We start from the raw sequence: 23,943 nt of genomic DNA, 5'->3' as shown, positions 1-23,943 counted from the left end.
GATTACAATTGTTTTTTGTACACAAATGGTTATTGATGAGCACAAATCAGGCAGAAGGATGGAAATGCAAACTGAATGCAGATGCCTTGAGCTTGACTGAAAACCTAGTCCCCAGAAATTAGGTTTAACAGGTGTGAGCCCACTCTCTCTGTGAGTGTGCATCTTCCACAGGCAAAAGGGAACGGTCAGCAAAATCTTCCATGCAGCCTCTTCAGTAAAATAGGACAGCTCCCCCCCTGCTTTAACTCAAATGGGGCTGGGATGTCATTCATAGTGAGAAACATGGGACAGCTGGATCGGCAAGTGGCCTTTTACTCATGTAAAGTACACAAGCTGGAAGGTTTAAAAAGCATTACCATGCAGCTAATCAGTGTAATCTGTAATTAAATACACCATACTGTAATTGAGTGAGATTACCAGCAGCTATGCAGTCCAGCCTGATCCTATTATCAGCCCAGCGCACAATTTGTTAGCTCGTTGCCACATTCTGTATTAACTGTGTCGCTTCCTTTATTCACAGCGCCAATGATGTGTGCGCGGTTCTGGCAGCTGGCTTTGTTTTAGCCACAGCCTGAGGGAGGCATTGGGCCAAAAGTGCATCTTCTGCGAGCAGTCCTCCCTTGGGAAGTTGAACATTCTTTAATTAACCAAAAATCAGTCTCACTTATATTTGCATCCTGTGTTGCAGATGGGAAATGCCTCCAACTCCTCAGCATTCATTTCCACCTTATCAGAGCGAGAAGACCTCATTTTTGGAACCCTTTATTCACTCTTTGGTAAGGAAAGACTGCCTGTTGTACAGTCACATGCCCACCTTCATCAAGGACAACACAGACTACTGAAATGCCTGATGCAGAGTTTTTTGGGTTCCTTGCATTCACTCTCACTAACATTTAAAAGTGATGGCGTTATATCTGCATTCACATTGCAACAGCACATTGAAGTTATTTGATGAGATTTAATTACTAAACAAAGACTTACACCATTAGGAAACATGACTTAGCTAGAACTAACCAACTGTAGGACGTTTTCTAACTGTAAATGGTTTTCTTAAACTTTAAAGAATGAAGATTTTTAGAGTGCTCATGGAAGCCATTATTTGTAAAAGGAAAAAAATCTAGCACCTTTTGAGTAGGTTTAAACTACAGGCTTGTTCTTGTACGGGAAGGGAGCAAAGGAGAACTTACTTTCAGAGCTTACTTTGAGGTGCGAGAACACGCTCTCTCCATTCCTATTAGTTCCTAAATAAAGCATTCTTTAAGACATTTAAGCCTCTTTTTAAAACCTAAATATGTTTTGAAGTCCGTTGCTTAGGATAAAACCATGCCTAGTCCATGTGATGTCTTATGCCAGACTGCTGTGTTCTGGTTTTTGATAAAAATAATCTGTTGGTAGTTTCCTTTTGAATTAAGGCTCCTTAGATTTGTAGTCTACCATTTCTAGCATTAACAACTTCCAATTAAAAACTTCTATTGAACATTTTAAATAAGACACAGATCACACTATCAAAAGCTTATACATGTCTTTCAAAATGCAACTTAAAGAAAAATTTCGTAGAAAGTTTTAAAGCAAAATCAAAATTACATGTTCAGACTTTCAAAGTTGTTTTATGGCTCCATGTGGGGTATTAGTGTAGACACACAGCTCAGCAAGTATGTCTACGCCGGAGTGGGCAAAATGCGGCCCAAGGGCCAGATGCAGCCCACCAGGCCATTCTATCTGGCCCGGGGGACACCTAAAACATTTAGAAAATTCATATCAATCTGCCCTGGACTGCCTGTCATGCGGCCCTTGATGGCTTGCTGAAACTCAAGCCATCTTGAGTGGCCCTCTGCCCATAATAATTGCCCGCCCCTTGTCTACACGCTGCCATATAGCAATATTGTTATGGTGCCGTGCTTTTAGTACTTCCCTTTTGAAAGTACTAAAGCATGGCGCAGTATGCTTGGTTACTGTGCTGTGCACATGGATGCATTTTGCTGCTACATTGCTGTAACGGTGCACTATCCCTGGGGAGTGCGCCACTATGGCGATGTAGCTGATCGTGTGTAGACACACAACTGCTATGTTGCCGTAGGGTGATGTATAGGCTCTCCCGCTGTGTCTGGGGCCAGGGACCTCAGGGTTTTCAGGACCTGTGGCTCCAGTGAACTGGCCCACTGCCAGGACTTTGTTCTTTTCAATAAGGAATGTTGAATGTCTTTTTTTTTTTTTTTCCCCTAATTGAAACCAAATGAAGTTTTAAACATTGCAGATTTTGGAGGTGGTCAGCCTTTCTCTGCTCAGCTCCAGTAAAAAGTGTGAGCTGAGAGAGGAATCCTATAGCAGCCACTAAGGTATGGAGAAAGATAAGTCCCAGGAAAAAAAAAAGCAAAGGACTCTTTACAAAGAGCACCAGAGCTGCCCAGTATTCACAGGGTCACATCCTGCTCTGTGACACTGGTGTAAATCTAGAGCAACTTGTTTGCAGTCATAATACTTACTGGTGTAACCGAGCACAGACTTTTGGTGCACGGTCCCGTGCGGCTGTCTTACACGTGACTTGTCTCCTGTGGGTTTCAATAGGGAGCAAAGGAAATTAATCAGTGTCAGTTCTGCCAAGTAAAAGGCAGGGTAGATATTGCCAGGAGATGCTTAAAGTTGCATGGAACAGAAGGATGTCTCCTGGCAGACACAGAAGGGACTAATCACTTGATTGTCTCTGGAAAAAAGTTGCTTGTTGAATAAAGGGATCACCCAAGTCATCTGAGCAGGCCTGGGCTCCTGAATTAGATACAACTCACCCAGTGTCTCTAAGACCATTTCCAAAACCTACAAACCAGGGAGCCTGCCCTGACCTCTGAACTCACCTTCATAGCTGAAAGGCAGGCTGGTCACATCCTTAGAGTTTCATTCCATTCTTCTCCAATAAACTGGGACTGTGCGACAGGCCACTGTAATGCTGAAAGGTTCCCAATAGCTGTGCTGGCAGCTCTTAGGATTTTATCATGAATCTTATGTTTCTCATGAACCCACAACTCCGGCAGACACATAAATAAGGGAGCATCTCAGCATTCAATGACTGAAGTCTTTAGCTCTTGCACTTCTAAGCTTTTACTCCACAGATATGACCTAACAGCTTCTTAAAGACTCTTAGGGCCATGAGAAAAAAGCAGAGAACCCAGCCTGTTATAATTAAATATCATGATTTTCAATATCAGCATTGTGATTTTCAAGGGGTCTTATTGCTAAGGATCTGCATTTTGCATACTTACTTTCCTCTTATCCAAGTCTGATTAGCTTCCTCTTCTGGAAGGAAGCCAGTCCAGGAACAGCACACCCATCACAAACCCCGGAGCACAGAAAATCTTGTTCCTGTACTTGTCTTGTTCTTATTCTTGGTTGGAGACTCCCTTCTGTGGGGGATGGAGGGATCCATCTGCCAGCCTGACCTGTTGTCCCAGGAGATCTGCTGTGTGCCTGGAGCACAGATTGGAGATGTCATGAGGATTACTGAGACTCATCCAACTATCTGACTACTACCCCATGTTGCTCATACTTCCAGGGGTAACCCTGAGCAGATCAAGAGTGACTACAGGGCTCTGGGTGCAAGGGTGAAGGGGACAGGAGCATAAGTCATGTCCTCCTCAATCCTGGTCAAGGGGAAGGACCCTGGCAGGAGTGGACGGATCCTACAGATCAATACATGGCTGTGCAGGTGGGGTCGCCAGCAGGGATTCAGCATCTTTGACCATGGGATGTTCCAAGAAGAAGGGTTGCTAGGAAGATGTGGGATCCATGTGACAAAGAGAAGGAAGAGCATTTTCACAGACAGGCTCACTAACCCAGTGAGGAGGAGGGCTTTAACTAGGTTTGCCAGGGGGTGGAGAACAAAGCCCTGAGGTAAGTGGGGGACCTGGAGGAAGCAGAAGCAGGAGAGGCCTCATTCTTCCTAAGAAAGTAGGGCAATTGACTGGTTACTTTAGGTGCCTGCACACAAATGCATGGAGCTGGGAAACAAGCAGGAAGAACTGGAAGTCCTTGCATAGTCAAAGAACTATGACATGATTGGAAAAACAGTCTTGGTGGGAGCTCGCATGACTGGAGCACTGTCATGGATGGGTACAAACTGTTCAGGAAGGACAGGGAGGGGAAAAGAGAAGGAGGAGTTGCACTTTATGTACGATTGCTCAGAGCTCCAGTATGGCAGCCAGTATCAAGTGGAGTGCCCCAGGGGTCGGTCCTGGGCCCAGCTTTGTTCAATATCTTCATTAATGATCTGGAAGATGGGGTGGATTGCACTCTCAGCAAGTTTTCAGGTGACACCAAGCTGGGTGGAGTACTAGATACACTGGAGAGTAGGGCTAGGATTCAGAGACCTAGACAAATTGGAGGATTAGACCAAAAGAAATCTCATGAGGGTCAATAAGGACACATGTAAAATCCTGCACTTAAGACAGAACAATCCCATGCACTGGTACAGGCTGAGGACTGACTGGCTAAGCAGCAGCTTTGCAGAAAAGGACCTGGGAGTTATAGGGGACAATAAGATGGATATGAGTCAGCAGCATGCTCTTGTTGCCAAGAAGGCTAACAGCATGCTGGGCTGCATTAGTAGGAGTATTGCTAGCAGATTCAGGGAAGTAATTATTCTGCACTGGTGAGGCCACATCTGGAATAGCATGTCCAGTTTTGGGCCCCCCACTTCAGAAAGGATGTGGACAAGTTGGGGGGAGTCCAGCGAAGGGAAACAAAAATGGTTAGGGGGCTGGAGCGCATGACTTATGAAGAGAGGTGGATGGATCTGGGTTTATTTAGCTTGCAGAAGAGAAGACTTGGGGGATTTAATAGCAGCCTTCAACTATCTGAAGGGTGGTTCCAAAGAGGATAGAGCTGGACTGTTTTCAGTGGTGGCAGATGACAGAACAAGGAGCAATGGTCTCAAGTTGTAGCAAGGGAAGTTTAGGTTAGATATTAGGAAAAACCTTCTCACTAGGAGGGTGGTATAGCACAGGGATGGGTTACCTAGACAGGTGCTGGAATTTCCATCCTTGGAGGTTAAGGCCTGACTTGACAAATGACCTGGAATTGTGGCCTGACTTGACAATGATCATTCCCTGGCTGGAATGATTTAGCTGGGGATGGTCTTGGTCTGAGGAGGGGGTTGGACTACATGACCTCCTGAGGTTCCTAATAATCCTAATTTTCTATGATTCTATAACACTTAAGGATATTACATTGTTTTATACAGCTTGAGCTCATGTTAATTAGGAACGTTGGTCCACTTTTATGTCCCACGTAAGGGTCTTTGCAACCTGGAAGGTGTGCAGGTACTGCAAATGCTGGGTTGCACATCCAACCAAACTATGAATGCACGTCCACGCAGCCCCAGAAATGCACACAAAGAATACACGCTTGCAGAAACCTACAGAACTGGATTTGTTGGCAGAAATTCGAGTGGCTGGTGGGTTGGCAGCAGTGGCTGCTAAGTGTGCACACATCCCTGGTTCCACTGCATCTGCTGTGCTGCTGGAGCACAAAGTGCACCCTTGAAAGTGCATGGGAGTGTCTGCTTGCACCTTCCTGCTGCTGGGCATCAACAGAAGCCTACTTCAGCTCAGGAGAGTGGATGTAACACTGTTGGCAGAAAGGGAAGCACGTGTGCTGCTACAGAGGAACCCTGAGGTAGACACAGTCAAAGAGCTGCTGGGAGAATGTAGTATAGAGTAGACCACAGCCTGGGTACATATGCACCCCTGGTCGTACATATATGAAAGAGTGCACAGAAGCACCCATATGGAGAAGAATCATAGAAAATGAGGGTTGGAAGGGATGTCAATTGAGGATGGTCCTGCTTTGAGACTAGATGACCTCCTATCTCATCCCAGAGATCGGCACAACAGCGGGCATGGAAAGAAACAGGTCTGCACTCCACTCACAACTATGCTGGAGATGGTAAAGTTGAGAATGCCAGGTCCTTCTAGATAGATAGCTACTAAAGATCCTAGAAGATGCTAAAGCTGGCAAAATGAGATGTGAGGGAAGGAGCCAAGAGAGGTTTACAGAGCTCTCACTAGACTGGAAACAAGAACAAATGTTTCGAAACCTTTTCCCATTAAGTGACCCAGACAGCAGTGTGCTCAGGAGCAAGCTCCACTGCTAATGTATTGAGGAAAAGATCTTTGTATTAGCCATTATACAGTTTAGGTATGCAAATTGTAATCAGAATATTTAATTTACAGCCTAATCCATTAGGAAGTAATTCCAGTACCATGTAACCTGCCCCTGGAGTAGCTGGGGGCCCCTTTGTGGATACATAAAAACACACTTTAAATGAAACTAATGTTGCTTAGTAGCATGAGAAAACCCTGGGCATAACAATTTAATTACTGCTGGGTTTTTTTTAATACGTTGAAAAGAAAACACCAGCTTTTCCCTGTCGTTTATGCTAGATTTTCCCTTAATCTTCATAATATCCTCGTTTACTTTGTAAGCCCAACATTGTACAGCACAGACTCACACTAGGGAGATTTTTAATTTCTTCCTGGCGAACAAACATGCCTAATTACTTGGCATCATGTCGCAACAGCAGCAGCAAAATACATCATGTATCTACATGGAAATGGCTGGGCTTGTCTCTTCAGTCATCAGAAGCAAGTTTTGTCTTGGACTCTGTGTCCTGCATGCATCTACCTGCTGCCCTGGGCCCATGTGTTCTGAAGCATCTCTAGCAGCAATTGGAAGTAATGACATTGAAAGTTGCCCTCAACACCCTCAGAGCCTGATGCCATTGTGAGTTAGTTTCGTGGATGTTCTGCGCTGAACTTTTAAAAGCCACTTTTTTTACCAGCATGTCCAAGAAATATGTCATGTTTTGGGGTGTGACAGACCTTGAACAATCTGAAGACACTGCTGTCCTTGGAACATTTCAGATGATGCATCCAAGACAGCTTCAAGTTCCTGGCTCTGGCTGGTTACTTGGTGCTCCTTAAAGCAAGGTGCAGGGGGAGGTAGTATGAGAACAGATGCAATTCTACAAGATAGTGTAGCTATGGTAGTACAAAGGACTCCTGCCCTAGCACACCCAGTATTAACTATTTCGTTTCAAGAGGCTGGTCAGACAGACTGAACTGAATTCTAGTGCAGTCTCATATTTTGTCTCCAACCAGTCTGATTTCTGATTACTCATTAACCAATGCATAAGGTACTGAGATGAAGGAGAGGTGCAGAGTTAGGAGCTTTGCTGATCATGCCCATCTTGGAGGAGCATCCCCAAAGTACCCACTATACTCCCAAATTCCTCTGTTTATTCTTGATTAAGAATTAAGAAGATATGTTTTTCAGAGCATTATACCAATCTTAAGGCCAGTCCCAAGGTCTGTGCATGTGAGGTGTATCTGTTCTCCCCTCACCACATTCAGACAGGCGGGGGAGAGTTGGCCTCTGGGTACACATAGAGGATTGGTTAAGTGAACACAACCCCACAGTAGAGATGGCCTGTGACCAGCAAGACGCATACCTACCTACAGGGATGCATCCCACTCCCAGTTGTTCACTGATCCTGCTGCTGGCAAACTGGACATTTACAGGTTGGTTTCTCTCTAACTTTCTCAGGCATCGTCTCTCTCTTTGGGAACTCCCTGCTCCTGCTGGTGGCCTATCGGAAGAGATCCATGCTGAAGCCTGCCGAATTCTTCATCGTGAATCTGGCCGTCAGTGACCTGGGCATGACACTGACGCTCTTCCCTCTGGCCGCCCCCTCCTTCTTTGCACACAGGTAGTTCAGCTGAAAGCCATTGCACTTCAAGTGGGTTGCCAATCTGAAGATCCTGCCTTGACCTGATGAATTCTCAGGGGGGACAAATTCAGGGGTTGTTTGGAGTAAATCTCATGGAATGAATCCAGTGTGAATGGGGAGAAAATACAGTGTTAATTCTTCTACAATAGGAAGTTATTCCCAGGGCCAGGCCTAAGACCTATGTTCAACAGTGAACTAAATGTAATGTGATATGGCTCCAGCTGTGGGAGTAGTCATTGCTTGTCTCCTCCTCTTCTCTAGCCAATACTCTCCTGAACACAAGTAGCTGCTGCTGGCCCTGCCATGGGCCCCATATGTGTGCTCTTCTCTGGACATAGCTTCCTTCTCATTCCCTGTGCTGACTCATACTGCTCCCCTTGCCGATCCTGGTTTGGCCATCAGACTTGCTGCTGCCAGCATATCGTTTGCAGGTTGCACATTGTCTCTACTACCCAACAAGGGGTGGACCTGCCGGGCTTTGAGAGTGACAGTCCAAATCCCTGTGACACTGCAGGGAACCACTGGGGCAGTGGAAGAAGCCAGAGTTGTCCCAAAGGAGTCAGTTACAGGACATAAACTGTAGATGCCTTGCCTTACGCCGTAGCAGGATGTTATGGCAGCAGGATTTGTAACTTAAAGTATTGCATGTCTCCGAACTAAGCTTTAATACAGATATTTTGGCTACATGCATTGTCCTTCCAAAACAGACCTGTTACATTCTTGTTCCTAGCTCTGGCACTGACCTGCTGCACAGCCTTGGGCAAATACCTTCATTTCTTAGTGCCCCAAAGAAAGTTGCCCCATCTATAAAATGTGGACAATGATCCTTCCTGACCTTTGTAAAGAGCTTTGGGAGCCGGATGAGAAGTATTAAGGACATGCTAGCTGTTTTTATTACTTCCCTACAACTGATACAAGGTCACAAGCCTGCCAGAAGAGCAGGACTGTGTCAATGAAATGCAGAGAAGGAACTGGAGGCCTCAGCTTAATATATTATATGAACACAAAGGGCTTGGTTTGACCTGATGATTTTTTTCTTCCAGGTGGCTGTTTGACCATGCAATGTGCACGTTTTATGCCTTCTGTGGAGTGTTTTTTGGCCTGTGCAGTCTAACCAGTCTCACAGTGCTAAGCACAGTTTGCTGCCTGAAGGTCTGTTACCCAACATATGGTAAGTGCTGAGATATGTTACCCTCTCCCTCCCTATGTTCCCTCAGCTCCTCTCAGTCTTCCACATTTTGTCAGTCACTCACAAATCCCTTGGCAATTCCCTGCTCTAAGAGCTTTCTATTAGGGAATGGATTCATCAAACAGTTTTCAAGATTACATTAATTACCACAAACAGTGATCCTGCAGCTAGTTGCTTTCCTTTTGTAAGATGCAAAATGTAAATGTATCATTATCCCAGCCACTATTTCATGCAATGCGATCAATCCAGCATGTTTTTGGAAGCATGGGTGGGAGCTAGTTACTTATATGTCTTATTTCACAGTCCCAAATTAGATGGAGCAATGAATTAGGACACCGGGCCCAACTGGACACACGAGTGTGTCTTCTAGCAATCGAGAGATTGATTGGCTCCGTGAATCAGAAGTTACTTCCCAAAAACAACTCCCTAGGTGTGCTGGGGCATTTGCACTAATTATACTTACTTCATGCAGCTTCACTGTGTAAGGATCAGGCTGGGAAAGATTTCACAGCTGGTCTCAGAGGTAGGCAAGAATTTTACACCAGTTTGAGAGTCACTGGGTGCATCTATACGAGATGTTTTACTGTGCAGTAAAGCTAATTACTGTGCAGTAAGTATCTGTGTACCTGCAAATGCAAGTAGCAAATTTATTTGAGATTACTTACTGCGCAGTAGCACACATGTAGACACCTGACTGGGAGCAAATGTGCTGCTGGGCAGCAGAAGACAGGAGATTGCTCTCTGCCCTCAGGAGCTGCCTGCTGCTGAGGATCTTTATTTCCCACAGTCACAGGGCCTGGGATGGGAGATCCTTCTCTCCTAGTGCCAGCTCTACAGTCGTGGGGCCAGTGCTAGGAGATCCTTCTGCGATCACAGAGTGGGGGCTAGGAGCTCCATGGTGCTGGGGCAGAGGGATACTGTCCCCACCCACGCTCTGGTGGTGGAGCCCACCCCAGCAGCAGGCAGCTCCCAAGGGCAGGGAGCAATATCCCAGGCTCTGCCAGGAGACAGCTGTCTCCTGGCCCCTGGGCTGGTACCCAAGGGGAGCCTAGAGCTCCCCCGGCAGCTGCAGGGGCCCACTGTAGGACTGCAGGGAGCGGGAGCAGTCTGCTGCTCAGAGCAGCAAATCTCCTCCTGCATCTCTGAACATGTAGACATGTGCCTCAAGAGTAAACTGTTCCCAGACTATTTGCACGTGTAAATGCACCCGCTCTGGCAGCTGGAGGAAGTTATTTAACATGGGCTTATAGCATAGCTGTCACGCACTCTGCCTTGACCTAGTGGCCATATTGCCTGTGTCCGATTTGGGAAGTTTCTTGTTTTATGGCTGCAAGTCTGCATTCAGATGCAAGTTTCATCTTATCATCACCATCAGCCTTATGCTTAGTGTTGTACAAGACTGAAAGAAAAGCCAGTTGCAGCCCCTGGTAAGTAGAGCTTGTCTAGTCCAAACTACTGCACAGCAGCAAATCAGAAATGTGTCAGGACCAACTTGCCTAAGATTGTACGTGCAAAAATATTCAGGCAGTTTCTGTTTCTGCACCTACTGAACAAGGCTGGACCTGAAGTCCTGTCAGCTTATAGGAGGATAATCATAGACTCAGCTTAGGCTCAAGCAGCACACACAGATGTAGACTCAGTTCTGAATGTCTGGGCTTTTATCTGTTGCATATATATCATATATGCAAGAAGGTCATATGCACTGTGGAAATTTCTCAGAGAAAACATGCATGTTCCTTGAGAGCCAAGGCAGTACACCATGGTGTCAATAGATGTGGTCCAGCTGAGTCACTCTTGTATTAAAAGGAAGCATTGTTGGCACTGTGTTATCTTCAAGAGTCCTTCAACCTTCAGAATCCACCCACATTCAAGATCTGAAATGACCCAGGTCACAGTACAAGGTGCGTCTTTACTGAGAGATGCCCATCCCAACACCCCAAGCAGTCTTGATGAGACTACTGAGAGCTCTGGGACAGAAGCAGGCCCTACAGTTTGCTAGGAGGTAGAGGTTTGTTAGAAGCTGAGCTGGTGCAGGGCAGGAAGTACCAGGGGTGCAAAGTTTTGTTGAGCTGCAAGGTCAGTTGTTTCATAGAAACTCCAAAAGACAGGGCTCGTAGGGCATAAACTCCACCTCAGTGCCACAGCAGGGAGAGCTCCATGTGTGCAGTTTCTTAAAACGGAAGAAATGGAGCTGCCATGGCTTGTATGCGTCTTATTCAGACGTGCAAACCTCCAGATCTTTTATGTTGATCCACCATAAATAGTATTTATTGGACTCTATTTAAATCATCAGTACTCTAGGATCAGATTGGCAGTAGGAAGAGTTATTTTCCTAGAGACAGACCATATTTTTACCTGAAAACAAGCTTAGGAGAAAACACGGGGTACAAATTGCACCCACAAAAGAGGGAGCTTCTGAAATTGCAGCCAAAGTGTTCAGCTCTCCTCCTGCAGGAGTTGCTCCTTTTTTGTCCTATTTAGGCAGCCGGACTTGCCCGCCTGCATATATCTTCACAGTGGCTTTTGGCTTACAGGCTGAAATATAAATATCATAAAAATGAAAGATATTAACTTGATTTGCAGACAAATTTTCCGAGATATATTCTCCCATAAATTCCTTTTGCTGTAGCCCAGAATGGATGCTGAGTGGGTATGGTAAGACCCAAATAGCAGGATTTCAGTCACCCCTTACGCTGGCATCCATCTTGTGACGGTGTCTGGCAGACTAGTGATTTAAACATGCTCATAACACAGTAACGCATTTCTAATACAGTGGGCCCAGGAAGGGACACCCAGGCTAGTTTACACAACAGTTTCTCAAAGGGTAATTGAATTCTGATCCCGAACTATTGTGTTTTGTTCATGACTTTGGCGAGAGCAGGATTGAGCTCTCTGGGAGGCTGTACCTTCGGGAGGGACAGCTCAAACCCCTGTTTTGCCACATTTAACCCTGCAGCTGCATATTCAAGAAGTCTGTTTTGCTGAGGCATAAGGATTTGCCTGCAAACTTTTGCAGGAATCTGAGTGGCGGCCACCTCAACATTCACTTGACCCTGGCTAATGACAGTCCAGTTTGTAGCTGGCATTGGAACGGACTCATCTCAGCTGCAGCCAGCACAAGGCTCTTGGGATTCCTTTTTATGGTTGCAGAAAGTATCACAAAAGGTGGAAGGAAAGATAAAGAATAATATTGGATGGGAAAAGGCAGCCAGGTACCAGCACCATCTCCCTCTGCAATTTCTGGTCCGACTCTTGAGATTTTTTCAGTGCTGCCTGCATGGCATCTTGAGCTTATCTGCCTGGCATGCACTTGTGCATTCTCCTCTAGGAAATGACTAATCTCAGCATATTTTTAATTGCATAGATTCAAAATAAAAGTTATTCTTACATATGTCTGAAGATTTAGCTCTTTACAATTAAGCTCTTGGCAGAACAGAGGATGTAGGATTTAAGGGAGGGAGGGAAGAATTGAGAGACAGCGAGAAAAAGCCCAACCCACCCTTGTGCAGAACAATCTGGCTTTTATGAAAGCAGTTCTGATTATGATGCTGATTTGAATTGAAATAAAAAGACCCAATCTTCCTCTGTTCCTCTCCCCATTCCCAGATGCAATAACCCTTTGCCTGCTTCCCTAATCCTTCTTTCCAGCCCTGTTTAGGGGCTCTCAGATCTTTCAGCCTATAAACTCCTGAATGGCCCAAAATTTTTGGAACTGGAGGTGAAAGAGTTCAAGCCATCATCCATGGGGCCAATGAGGGCCTGAATAGAAAGGGCTTCATTTCAACACGTTCTCCATATCATTATCAGCATCATCTACAGTGAAGACAGTATTTAGTATATCAATAATGGGTGCTGCATGGACAAAAGAAGTCACAGCTCTGACTTCAAAGGCTGCCCTGACTCCAAAGACAGTCCCTCTACCAGACAAAGGATAGGCAAGAGTGTTAAATAATCCAAATGCTGATGCTCTCCTGTCTTGCCTGTAAGACTATTATAAGTCAAGAATTAGTATAGCTCATTCTTGGGGTGCCTCCATTTTGCACAGTACAAACTTCAGGCTGAACAGACCCATTTTCCAAGTCACCGGGGTAATCGGGCATTGATTTACATGGACCCCGGGAGCGAAGAGGAAGCCAGGGCTATCCAGCCATTGCAGAAGTCTGGAACTGACTGGCATTTGCTGTGCAAACTGGAGCCTCCCTCTCTTCCCTGCTTCTCTGCTCTGTCAGCTGGGGAGAGCAGTACGTGTGTGCACATCTCCCAGGAGCCTCACAGAGTTTTATTAATTAATGTTCACGCAACTCTCTGGGCTCCTCTGAGGAACATCAGGCCCTGTTCTTTTCCAGCATTTCCCTTCTGAGCTAAAATAAAGCCAGCTGCTTTTGCTCTTGCTGAGGAAGGCCACGCCATGCGCGTTTGCTGCAGCATCCTCCTGGCTGGACACAAGTCACAGGTGAATGGCAGGCAGCTCTGGCTGTTTGCCCAAAGCCTGACACTTCGGCAGGGCTGCCTGTAGCCTTGCAGTTTCCATCATCCCCTTGTGCTGGGGGTTGCCTATAGTGAAGTGGAAAGAGTTCTGTTCTCAGCAGCTAACTGCCTGAAAGCCTGTTCTGTCCCATTTTGGCTCGCTGTGTCATGGGTAACAGGCACCTACACAGCAAGGAAAGACGCTCAATTGGTACAAGACCTCTCTGAAATGACTCTAGTCCTGGATGCTTGCAGAAAATAGTGAGGGGCGACTGTTGCTCTCTGTCCAGACTGCTCACCCATGGATTTTCTCTCCCAAAGCTCACTCCCACCATGTGGGGATGCTGAGGAGAAACTTGAGATGCCGTGGCCTCAGCAGCCAAGGTGCAGAGGGTATCGTCATTAGGGACCTACTTCACTTGCAGCAAGGTGAAACCATTTTCGTGGCTTGCTTATGGCAGGAAGGGCCAATTTCACCGGCATTTTCTGGCGGCCCTGCCCCACACTGCAGATTGGTGGAGTGGCCCCGCCATCGCTGCAGCCAGTCAGTAAGTCTCAAGCACATGAATGGCTGCAGGGATTGCTGTGTTGTCCAAGTATCATGGTAAGGATTGGAAGTTTCTAAAACCATGTATTATATGAATAATACGCTGGTTTTTGGGAGGGGGTTGACTTCATAGAATCACAGAAAATTAGGGTTGCATTCCTGCACTGATCTGCAGGAATTTTCATGGGAAATTACGGCTGATGGACTATTTCCTGGTGATCACACATACTGCCATTTTTGGGGGGTTTCTGTGAAAAGTGTGAATTAAGCAGGTCACTAATCATCTCTTCCGATGAGAAAAAACTCCATCTCCCTCTGGCCAGATGAGACAAACGCCTTTATGAAGATGAAACTAGCTAAAGTAAAAGTGACGTTGGAGTGATGAACTTTCTGAGTGAGAAGATGGAAATACTTTAGAAACCTAGCTGCCACTAACATTGTGCCCTGAATTAAAGGAGGCTGCTAATGCAGGGTTCCCGCGGAGCCCTCACTGGAACTGAACACGTACATCAGAGTGACTGTGAAAACTCTTCTCTTTCATTTACAAGTGGCGAGAAGGCTGAGACCCACCTTATCAAGCAGGCCTGACCCTACTGTGCCTCCAGGTGGGCTGTCTGCCCCTCGCTGGGTCTGCGTATGAGCTGTGCAGCATCACAAGAGCTTTAGTAATTCCAGAACACAGCACTGTTCTCCGAATAGCCGCCAGGAGCACCTTGCCTTCAAGGCTTCAGAGACTGCCCAAGATACCTCAAAGCATGCCTCTCTGTAACAATGACCCTCTCTCCACAGCTGTACTCCTCCCTGAACTTGGAAGTTGCCAGGCTTCAGGGTGAGGCTGGCAATAGGGCCAAGACTATGGAACTCCTTACTGGAGAATGTGAAGATGCCCACTGATTGCATGCTAAGAACCTAGAGGTACTACCACACGACCAAGATAGTGTATATGTTCAGGTTGATTTTATGTCAATTAAGTGTGCAACCAAATGTATTTTTTTGAAAATATTAGCCTCATATCTACTAATCTGTGTTTTGTAACGGTCTTGAACAAACAGTGATGATCACTAGTCAGCTGGGAAAAAGACCAAATTCAAAAAACACATCAAATGATGTCCTGCATACAGAAAACCCCAGAAAACAATCTGTTGCAGGTACACATAGTATCAGCCTTCAGGGCATGCACATTTGGTTTCTATTCTGAATTCCATTCATTGTACATGGCAGATATCCAAGAGTCACATTATTCTTTTACTACAATCAATATTGCTATAGTATTACTTTGGCAGTATGCGTGGGGGGGCATAATCAGCGTATGGATGAATCAACAGCAGATTAACACTGAAACATGCAGATCCAGCCCTCCAGGCTGGAGCTTTCCACTGACGTTGCCCTTAAGGGACTTCTACTACAGGGCTTCCAAAGAGATTTGCAGGTGCAGCTGTTTGCATGAAACCCTACATACATACATACCCAAAGAGCCCTCTGTGTGCAGACCATTTACTGCCTGAATATGTGCTCCTAAAAAGAACTGCACGCTCAAAAACCTGCATTTCCCAAAGCCCTTTGAAAACCTGAACCAGAAACCGCAAGTTTTAGGACCCCAAACTTACATTTTTGTCTAAACCCTTAGTACATTTGCCACATTTTCTCAAACCAGTTGCTTTGCAAATGAAAACTGAAAATATTAGGGAAGGGGTAGCTGGGTCTTTTAAAACAACAGTCAGGAGTACATTCACTGCCTGGAAGGAAAGAAACCTGCATCAAAGAGCACAGAATGAGGGTGCAAGAAATATGTTGCCTCTCCTTAGCTCAGCTGTATCTCTCTCTTTTGCAGGCAATAAATTCTCTCCCACCCATGCTGGCATCCTGTTACTGTGCGTCTGGGCCTATGCACTTGCCTTTGCTATAGCACCGCTAGCTGACTGGGGCAGTTATGGACCAGAGCCCTACGGAACAGCCTGCTGCATTACGTGGAAAGCTTCGACCAGAGAGGCAGTGGTCTATGTCGTGGCTCTCTTCATCTTCTGTTACATCATCCCCTGTCTCCTGATTGTCGTCTCCTACTCACTCATCCTTTGGACTGTGAAAGTGTCCCGAAGAGCAGTGAAGCAACATATGTCTGCACAGAGCAAAAACAACAGTGTGCACAGCCTGATTGTAAAGGTAGGAAAGTGGGGTAGGGCAGGGGACATTGCTGGGAGAGCTCTCACCACATGTGGGAAGACTCTTAACTGAGGAGATGCAGAGGCTCACTGGCCTGGGATGCAGGACGCTTGGGTTCTGCTCCGAGCTCAGCCACAGATTTCCTCTGACCTGAGGCAGGCCCCTATCCCTCTCATTGCCTTCAGTTCTTCAGCTGAAAATGGGAACCACGATGCTTCTTTACTTTTGTGAAGCCCCTTGAGATCTGTGTGTGTAGAGCACAAAGTTTGATCATATATAAAAAAGCAGCTGGGGGTAGCTGTGAATTTGGACTAGCTGCGTTTCTGAGGAGGTTCACATTTCAAGCCAGTTGGGAACAAAATTCTGCAGCTCAAGCACAACTTCTAGTATAAGCAGGGACATAGGCTATGGAGCCTGTTTCCTTGGTATTGCAGCAACATCAGAAAGCATCATGCACTTTGTATCTTCCTTCCACTGTTCGTTGATCACCCACTAGTTTAATGCTCAATACATCCCTTCTGGGTTTGGGGTCCTGGTAGGTGATCTAAGAGGCTTTCACCATCTCTCACTATTGTGATATCCAAGAGGAGCTGAACTCCCAACCCCAGTCCCTAACTAGAGGTGACACAGGATTACTTGCCTTAGTGCATTAGGTCACTGCCACTTCAAGTCTAGTATTCCTCTTTTGACAGCAGCCAGTATCTGATGCTACACCCAGTTCTGTACATGCCCAGTTAAGCAACACACACACGGGCAATTCCTTCCAAACTTCACCAGTGATTGCCAAAAATATGAGGTTTCATTACCCTCCTGTTATCAATGCCAGGCGCCATCAGGTGATACGCCTCCACCACTGCTGAGGGAGGGTTCGAGGGACAAGTTAAATGTACAAATGCATGCCAAATTTTCATGTGCAATTACATATGCAGATGGCTGATTGATTCTGTCAGGCACATAATTACCAGGTTAAGGTGCACACGTGCAGTGAATGCACACATATTTACAAATGACACAGTATCTACAGGCACAGAATCTCATCTTAGAACGTCCCCAAAAACTCAACAGAAAAGCAGTAGAAAGCTACAAAAGCTGAACCTGATTGCTCCTCACTAGTACTGGGCCCAAAGCCAAAGCTGAAGATGCCACATTCCAAATTTTTGTTAAAACTGGATTTGCACTTGAATCCAGATTTTGCAGCTCTGTCCCATCTCTTTCATTTCCAAAAGAAAAAAAAATACATATATCAGTGTCCAAATGCCCCCAAAATGCTTTGGCAGCTGAGAAGGATGCCTGAGGATTTGGAAAATGCAACTAATAAATAATTGAGAATGTGAAAATAGGAAGGGAGAGAGACAGCTAGTGCCGTTTCCCTGCACAGTGACACATGAATGAAACATGCAGAATCAGGACAGGTACAAATCTCTCATTATATGTATAAAAAATAATCTTTTTTGAGGCTACTCACCTCTCCTCTGATATTAACCAGGCACACGACATGATGGGGGAAAGCATATTATATATAAAAATAAAAGGAAAGTACAAGTCAAAGGTTGGGAAGCCCAGCTTATCTTGTGACAGCGATGTGACAGGCTCCTCCCAGAGCTGCCTTGATTTGTCAAGAAGAGCATTGTCCTTTATTCCGGAGAAACTTGGAGTCAGGCTGGCAAAGCCACCGTCACTGGTGACTGATGGAGGCTTCTTCCTGGGGGTGATACTTGCACACACTAAGGTCTTGCTCACTGATTCAAATGCTGACTTGTTTGGAGCACCGAGCCAGGCACCTGCTTGAAGCTGCATCTGTGATCGACAATCCCTTGATTCGAGGATGATCTCTGTGGCGGGCCAGTAGGGGATCCCCCAGTAGGGGGTGCTGCTGTGTTGAGCCACCCACCTCACTTCATCCGACCACCTTCCAGGCTCCGAGTGCCTCCTAAGGGGTGCCTCACATCTGGCTGACCCCCTTCCTGGAGCACACCCGCAAGCCTGCAGATAACGCCACCACTACCGAGGATCTGGACTGAACTTGGCTCTGTGCCCCCTGGGAAACACAGGCCTAGTAGTCCTTGCGGGGTTCTCGACCCACTGCAAGGACTCGGGGTGCTTCTCTCAGTCTGAAGCACAAATAATGGTTTCCCTTAGTCAGCCAAACCAAGGGGATACCAAGGCATAATCTAGACCCTCTCCCAATAAGTCTCCCATGCTAGGTACAGAGGAGAACTTTATTCATTACAAGGAATAGGTTTAGAATAGGGTACAGGGTAGAGCACTATCGGAGAAATACCTAAGAACAAACAGTGGTATGGCAGCCTTTGATCATGCATCTGAGTTACTGCAAGCTATATATCTAGTTAGATCTCGAGCAGCTTACTCACAAGTACCATCCAGAGGCAGGTGGAGATTCCCTCTGGAGGAAAGCAGATCCTTGAACATGAGTTTCAAGAGAGAGAGCAAGTTTCAGATGGTCCAGCTTCTCTGAGAGTTTTCATCATGGCTGCTGCCCCACCTCCTGGGCAGTCCTTAACTTATATAGACCTTATGGCCTCATTTCCCTGATCGAATGAAGGCCAGCAGCTGTTGGCTGTTGGCCAGCCAACCAATTTGAAATGCATCACTGATTGCCAGGTAGACTGGCAGGGTCTCTAGCCCCCCTCCCAGTCAGGATGACATTGCTTAGAACAATAGGGAGTTTAAACCCCCACCCAGGCGTGTGAGGCCAGTCATGTAGGCAGAAAGAGCGGGTTTCTCCCTCCCTCAGGAATGTATCCAGCTCAGGTTAGAACTCAGGGTTACCTGAAGCTAATGGGGCCAGAGGTGTCTGCCCTCTGCAGTGACCATGGTAACCAAATTGTCAGACTGGTCATCCGCCTTATGGCAGAGTTTGGGGAGAGACAGAGATGGCATTCTGCCACAGTCTCTACCACAGCTCAGTGATGTCGCCTGAGATAATTTAAGAGTTCAGTCTGGAGCCACAGATCCATCCACAGAAGTTGCATGCCTTTCTGCAGGGAAGAGTAGGTTGCAGGCTGGGATTCCTTTCCTTTTTCTTCCTTCACTCTCTTCTGTGCTTTGAGAGCAGGGCGCGATCTCAAAATGGGCTGCCACTTGGTCAAGGTTGCAGCACTATTGAAGTCAGTTCGCAGCCAGCTCCCCCAACTCTTGATGCCGATGTCCAGTTTCTTGAGGTACTCCTTCAGTGTGCCCTTGCAGCATTTCTTTTTGCCACTGAGAGACCTCAGGCTGTTTGGATGGTCACACTGCTGGGGTCATCTGGCCCCAGTTGTCTTTCCTGCCTAGTGCAGGGGGGCTGGACCCAATGATTTTGCGAAGTTCCTTCTAGACTCTAACAATCTATGAATCTATAAGCTGGGAGCAGAAGCACTTGTTTTGGGAGTCAAGAGTCAGGCACAATGTCCAGTCCAGTGGAGTTGGTGCTTGAGGATCACTGACTCAGTGCTGGTAACACTGGCTTCTGTGAGGCTGCTGGCATTGTGTGGCAGTCTGCCCACTTGATGTGGAGGATTTTCCAGATGCATGATTGGTGATACCTCTCTAGGCTCTTGAGATGGTGGATAGTAGGTCCACGTTTCACATCCGTAGCAGAGAGTGGGGTTGATGATGTAGACCTAGATCTTGAACCTGAATCAATATAGTGTATTTGTAGCATTTATGATGAGCATTTGTAGCAAAGGATGAGACTGGTTTAAGGCTTCTGGTAGAAGGAAGAGAGGGTGTTTACCAAGCTGGATTAATTCTCCAGGTGTTTACACTCGGGCTGCTAATAATACATCTCTCCTCCTTATTTAAAGCCATCAGATGAACGTGCTTGTGTTTCAGATTACACTGGAAATAATAAAACTGCCTTCATGACTCATTGTTCCCCAGACTGTGAGCCAATATTGTAATTTAACAAAAATCTGTCAAAAGTAGAGAAGATATAGATTAGCATAGATATAGTCCAGCATAGACTCAAAACAAGTGTTTGCGCATTTGTGCATCAGTGAAGAAAGATGGAGGTGGAATCCCAAGACTGGCATGCTCCAGGCTCTTTGGGGAAGGGGCTGTCTCTCCCTGTGCCCAATGGGCCCTGAGCTCAGGCAGGGCTTCTTGATGCTTCCATTATACAATTAACAGCTAATCATGCCTGTCTGAACCCACTCATTACATGCATTCCCCCAGTGCTTTTTGTCTTTATAGCTCAAAACACCAAGGAAAGTCTCAAGCTTCTTAACCTTCCCCCACTGCATTGTCAGCATGGAGTAGGACGGGACATGACTGAAGCAACTGAAAGCTTCATGCACTGAGCTGGAACATAATTTTTGTTGCGTCTGATCACCAATTTAACCATGTAAAAGCTTCATTGTACCCCTATTCAAGCATCCTACAGCTTTCCAAACCACAAACCATGGGGGTCAGGCACACCATTTCAGGGCATTTGTATTCCAAGTTTCAAGTGTCACCAAGACCCCACAGTCAGCTGGAGTAAACAGGGAATCTTTCACCCACTGAAACACCACACTTTATTTTCAGACACACAGTCTTTCTCAGGAACTATTTTTTCTTTAGCGATGTGTCCTGAACCCACAAAAATAATTTAGGAGTGGCATTTCACTTAAATCTGTGGCTGGCCTGGTAGGGTTGGAGCAGGAATACTGATAAAGAGGTACCTACTTAACTTTGCTGCCAGGGGTCTTGACTCACTATTGGCTCATTTCCCCCAGCCCCTTCCCTATTAGCTATGTTGCTGCAGGAAGGAAAGCACCCGAAATACTCAGTGCAGAATGCAGATCTATAAGCTTTATTCCTTATGAGTGTATTTTGGGCACGTGCAAGAGTTCCTGGTGCTGAGCTTGGATGATTTGAATGAGGTTCCAGCTCAGCTCATAAAGGGCTGGGGCTGGGACTGGAGTTGGTTTTTGGGTCCAGGTTCAAACTGCAAGCCCCACCTCCTCCTTAGCATTTCCATGCGTCTAGGTTGGTGGTTTGACTGTAACTTGTGCGTATAACTGGCTTGGGGCACACTGCAGTGCACGGCCATGCCATGTCATTTTTCTTTCCCAGCTAAGCATTGCTGTATGCACTGGATTCCTGACTGCCTGGACCCCTTATGCCATCGTTGCCATGTGGGCAGCCTTCGGAGATGCCAGCCAGGTCCCAGTTCTTGCCTTTGTGATCTGTGCTGTGTTTGCCAAGTCCTCCACACTCTACAACCCTCTGGTGTATCTGCTCTTCAAACCTAACTTCCAGAAATTTCTCTCCAAAGACCTGTCGCTGCTGCAGGCCATCCGCGCCATCCTCTGCTGCAGCCGCCAAAGCATTGTCACACTCCAGTCCTTCCCCACCAGAGAAGGCAGGACATCTGTCCGCTTCTCCACAGCCTTCGCCGACCGCCAAGGGCCCTGCAGGAACTGCAGTGACACCTTTGAATGTTTCCGTAACTACCCCAGGTGCTACCAATTCACCCAGAGTCCCAATGCCATGCCCAGACACCATCCTCTGAGCTTCCTGACAGATGGGGGTACTTGCCAGCCAGCTCTGAAAAGGACCATGCAGGTCATGGTTCTGGTTACAAGGAAGAAGTCAGGCATGGGGACAATGAATGTAGCAGGAGAAGTCCTGCCTTCAGATATTGTGAAAGATCTTCTCTGAGCATTCAGAGAGCCCTACAGCTCCTGGGCTTGGCTAGGTCTCCAGGCAATAGCCAGCTGGGAACAGTTCAGGAATCTCTATTGTGTTCATCTGATGGGTCCCAAAGCATGTTTTGCAGATGAGGTGATACAGCAAACTCGAAAGCAGCCTTACCTCGCCTTCCATTTTTGCTGTCGCAACTTGTGCTCACAACTTGCACCAGTAAAAATGGATGCCAGTGTCTGAAGAATCTGGCCCTGGTAGAATTACATGCTGCATTTTCCAAGAAATATGCTCTCAGGGCACTAGATTCCCTCCACCCCATATTATGGTGCTTTTGCGACCAAGCCTGACCTTGGTTCTCTTGAGAAGCATTGTCCAGCACAAAGGTCTAGGAGCTAGGAAGCCTTGAACTATGATCCTAGCTCCAACACTGACGCCTGTAGCCTTAGGCAAGTCAGTTTTCCCATCTGTAAATGGGGAATAACACCACTTACCTACCTCATTGAGGGTTGTAAGATTAACAAGTCTGTGTTGGTGAAGGGTTATAAATCTGAAAAGCCCTAAGCATTATAGATCTCTCAAGAGACGCTACCCTGCGGTTAGCTGTATTACCCCATTCCCTCAATGCTACTGCAAATAACCACCACTCTATAATATAGAATAGGGGCCTGTCCTTAGAAGCAGGATTTGGCTCTAAAATAATCTCAGTGCAAGGTTCCAGGTGCCATTCCCCTGGAGCAGTGACTGTGGCTCCACAGCATCCTTTTTTGGTGGGTTTAAAGTGACAAAAACATCTGGGCTGTATTTGTCAACTGAGCTTTTAGTTTTTATTTAAAAATACTGTGTGGACAGCGCATCCCTAGGGGAAGCAACTGGGCTGGGGAGAGCAAAGAAGTCACTAAGACCCTGTTCCTAAGCTTAGTAAAAATCAATGGAAAGATTTTCCCTCAATTCTCCATCCCTATTCCTAACTAGATGCAGGGCCCTGCCATAGGGCAATCTATTAGGCAGAAGGCAATGGAAGCCAGGGGGCATTAGTCAGCGCATTCAGACTGTCCTATTGTTTTCTGTTCCCAAAACTCCATTTTGTCTGGAAGATGAGGATGGGCATCAGAGGCACAAAAGACAGACACTACAAATTTATAACAACTCCTCCAGAAAGTCCCGGAAGGCAAACAATTTGCTATAATATCTGGATATATACAGTAGGGCTGTGCAAAACGGCACTGTTCTGTTTCAAATTGAGTTTCAAGGTTTGAACAGAACATCATTTTGTTTCAAATTTCATTTCAAGTTGAAACAGTTGCTCCGTTTCGCTTTCTCAAAACAGTGAGGCTGTTTCAACGCTGTTTCGATGTTTCGCCTGACCATCACCCGTGCTAGATAGGGCTAGGGATGGGAAGCTAGGCCAGCTGAGCTGACTTCCCATCCCCAGCCTGATCACAGCACTTGGGAGGGGAACTGAGCCCAGGCTCAGTTCCCTTCCCTTGTGCTGTGATCGGCTTCCCGCAGCCTGGCGGCACAAGATGGGGAGAGCCAGGCCTGTGCTCCCGGCTGCTGCTGGGAGTGCAGCCCTGGTTCTCCCCTGCCTCCCACCACCTCGCTGCTGGCTTCGAAACTTGAAACATTTTGAAAGTTTCATAACATTTCGACTAGCTTCATTTTGTTTTGAGGCTGTTTTGAAGCCCTTTGTTTCGATTCTATTTCACTGTTTCGAGATCAAAATGAGTCAAAACAGTGTTGATTGGAAACAGCCCGAGAAATTTTACAGAGCCCTAATGTACAGGACTTCCTAAACAAAATTACACACCAAGGCAGAGAAAATACATCCTGCTTCTTTGAGGAAATTCACAATAAATAATGAAGCTCTGCACATACCATTCTGGCAGTGCCACGTCCAAGAAAATCCAGACTAGAGAAGAGTGACAAGCTAGAAGACAATCAATGCCCCACTGGCAACTGGAGTTACATATCCCACCACATAAAAGAAACCATGCAAAGGAAATGCCCCAGGACGCACAGGAGCAACATGTTGGACACTAGATGCAGTGTGATAGGATACGGAAAACATTTTTAAGACCCCATAGAGACATACTGGTTCCCAGGAAGGCTAAACAAATGAGGAGCAAGAGAGAACAATACATGCTGGAGCTGCACCAGACCATGAGGGGACCA

General features: G+C 46.4%; 1 protein-coding gene across 1 annotated transcript; it reads left to right on the top strand.

The window, feature by feature from the left end:
- The first annotated feature begins 245 nt into the window (after positions 1–245).
- LOC109318740 (opsin-5-like) lies at positions 246–22,920 on the top strand. The gene is made up of 5 exons (XM_019548112.1): positions 246–776; positions 7,594–7,756; positions 8,821–8,948; positions 15,812–16,140; positions 21,199–22,920. The coding sequence occupies exons 1-5, from the start codon at positions 689–691 to the stop codon at positions 21,784–21,786; spliced, it is 1,296 nt and encodes a 431-aa protein (XP_019403657.1). The 5' UTR covers positions 246–688; the 3' UTR covers positions 21,787–22,920.
- The last annotated feature ends 1,023 nt before the right edge of the window (positions 22,921–23,943 follow it).

The sequence above is a fragment of the Crocodylus porosus genome, unplaced genomic scaffold (genome assembly GCF_001723895.1).
Source record: "Crocodylus porosus isolate Cpor-Errol unplaced genomic scaffold, CroPor_comp1, whole genome shotgun sequence".
Classification (NCBI taxonomy): Eukaryota; Metazoa; Chordata; order Crocodylia; family Crocodylidae; genus Crocodylus; species Crocodylus porosus.
The sequence above is the reverse complement of the archived record's forward strand: the minus strand, read 5'-3'. Positions and strand labels throughout refer to the sequence as shown.

Bases quoted from the DNA above. Each gene is read 5' to 3' on its own strand.
- LOC109318740 (XM_019548112.1), top strand. From the start codon at position 689: ATGGGAAATGCCTCCAACTCCTCAGCATTCATTTCCACCTTATCAGAG. The intron at 777-7,593 runs GTAAGGAAAGAC...TAACTTTCTCAG, and splicing joins AACCCTTTATTCACTCTTTG to GCATCGTCTCTCTCTTTGGG. The intron at 8,949-15,811 runs GTAAGTGCTGAG...TCTCTTTTGCAG, and splicing joins GGTCTGTTACCCAACATATG to GCAATAAATTCTCTCCCACC.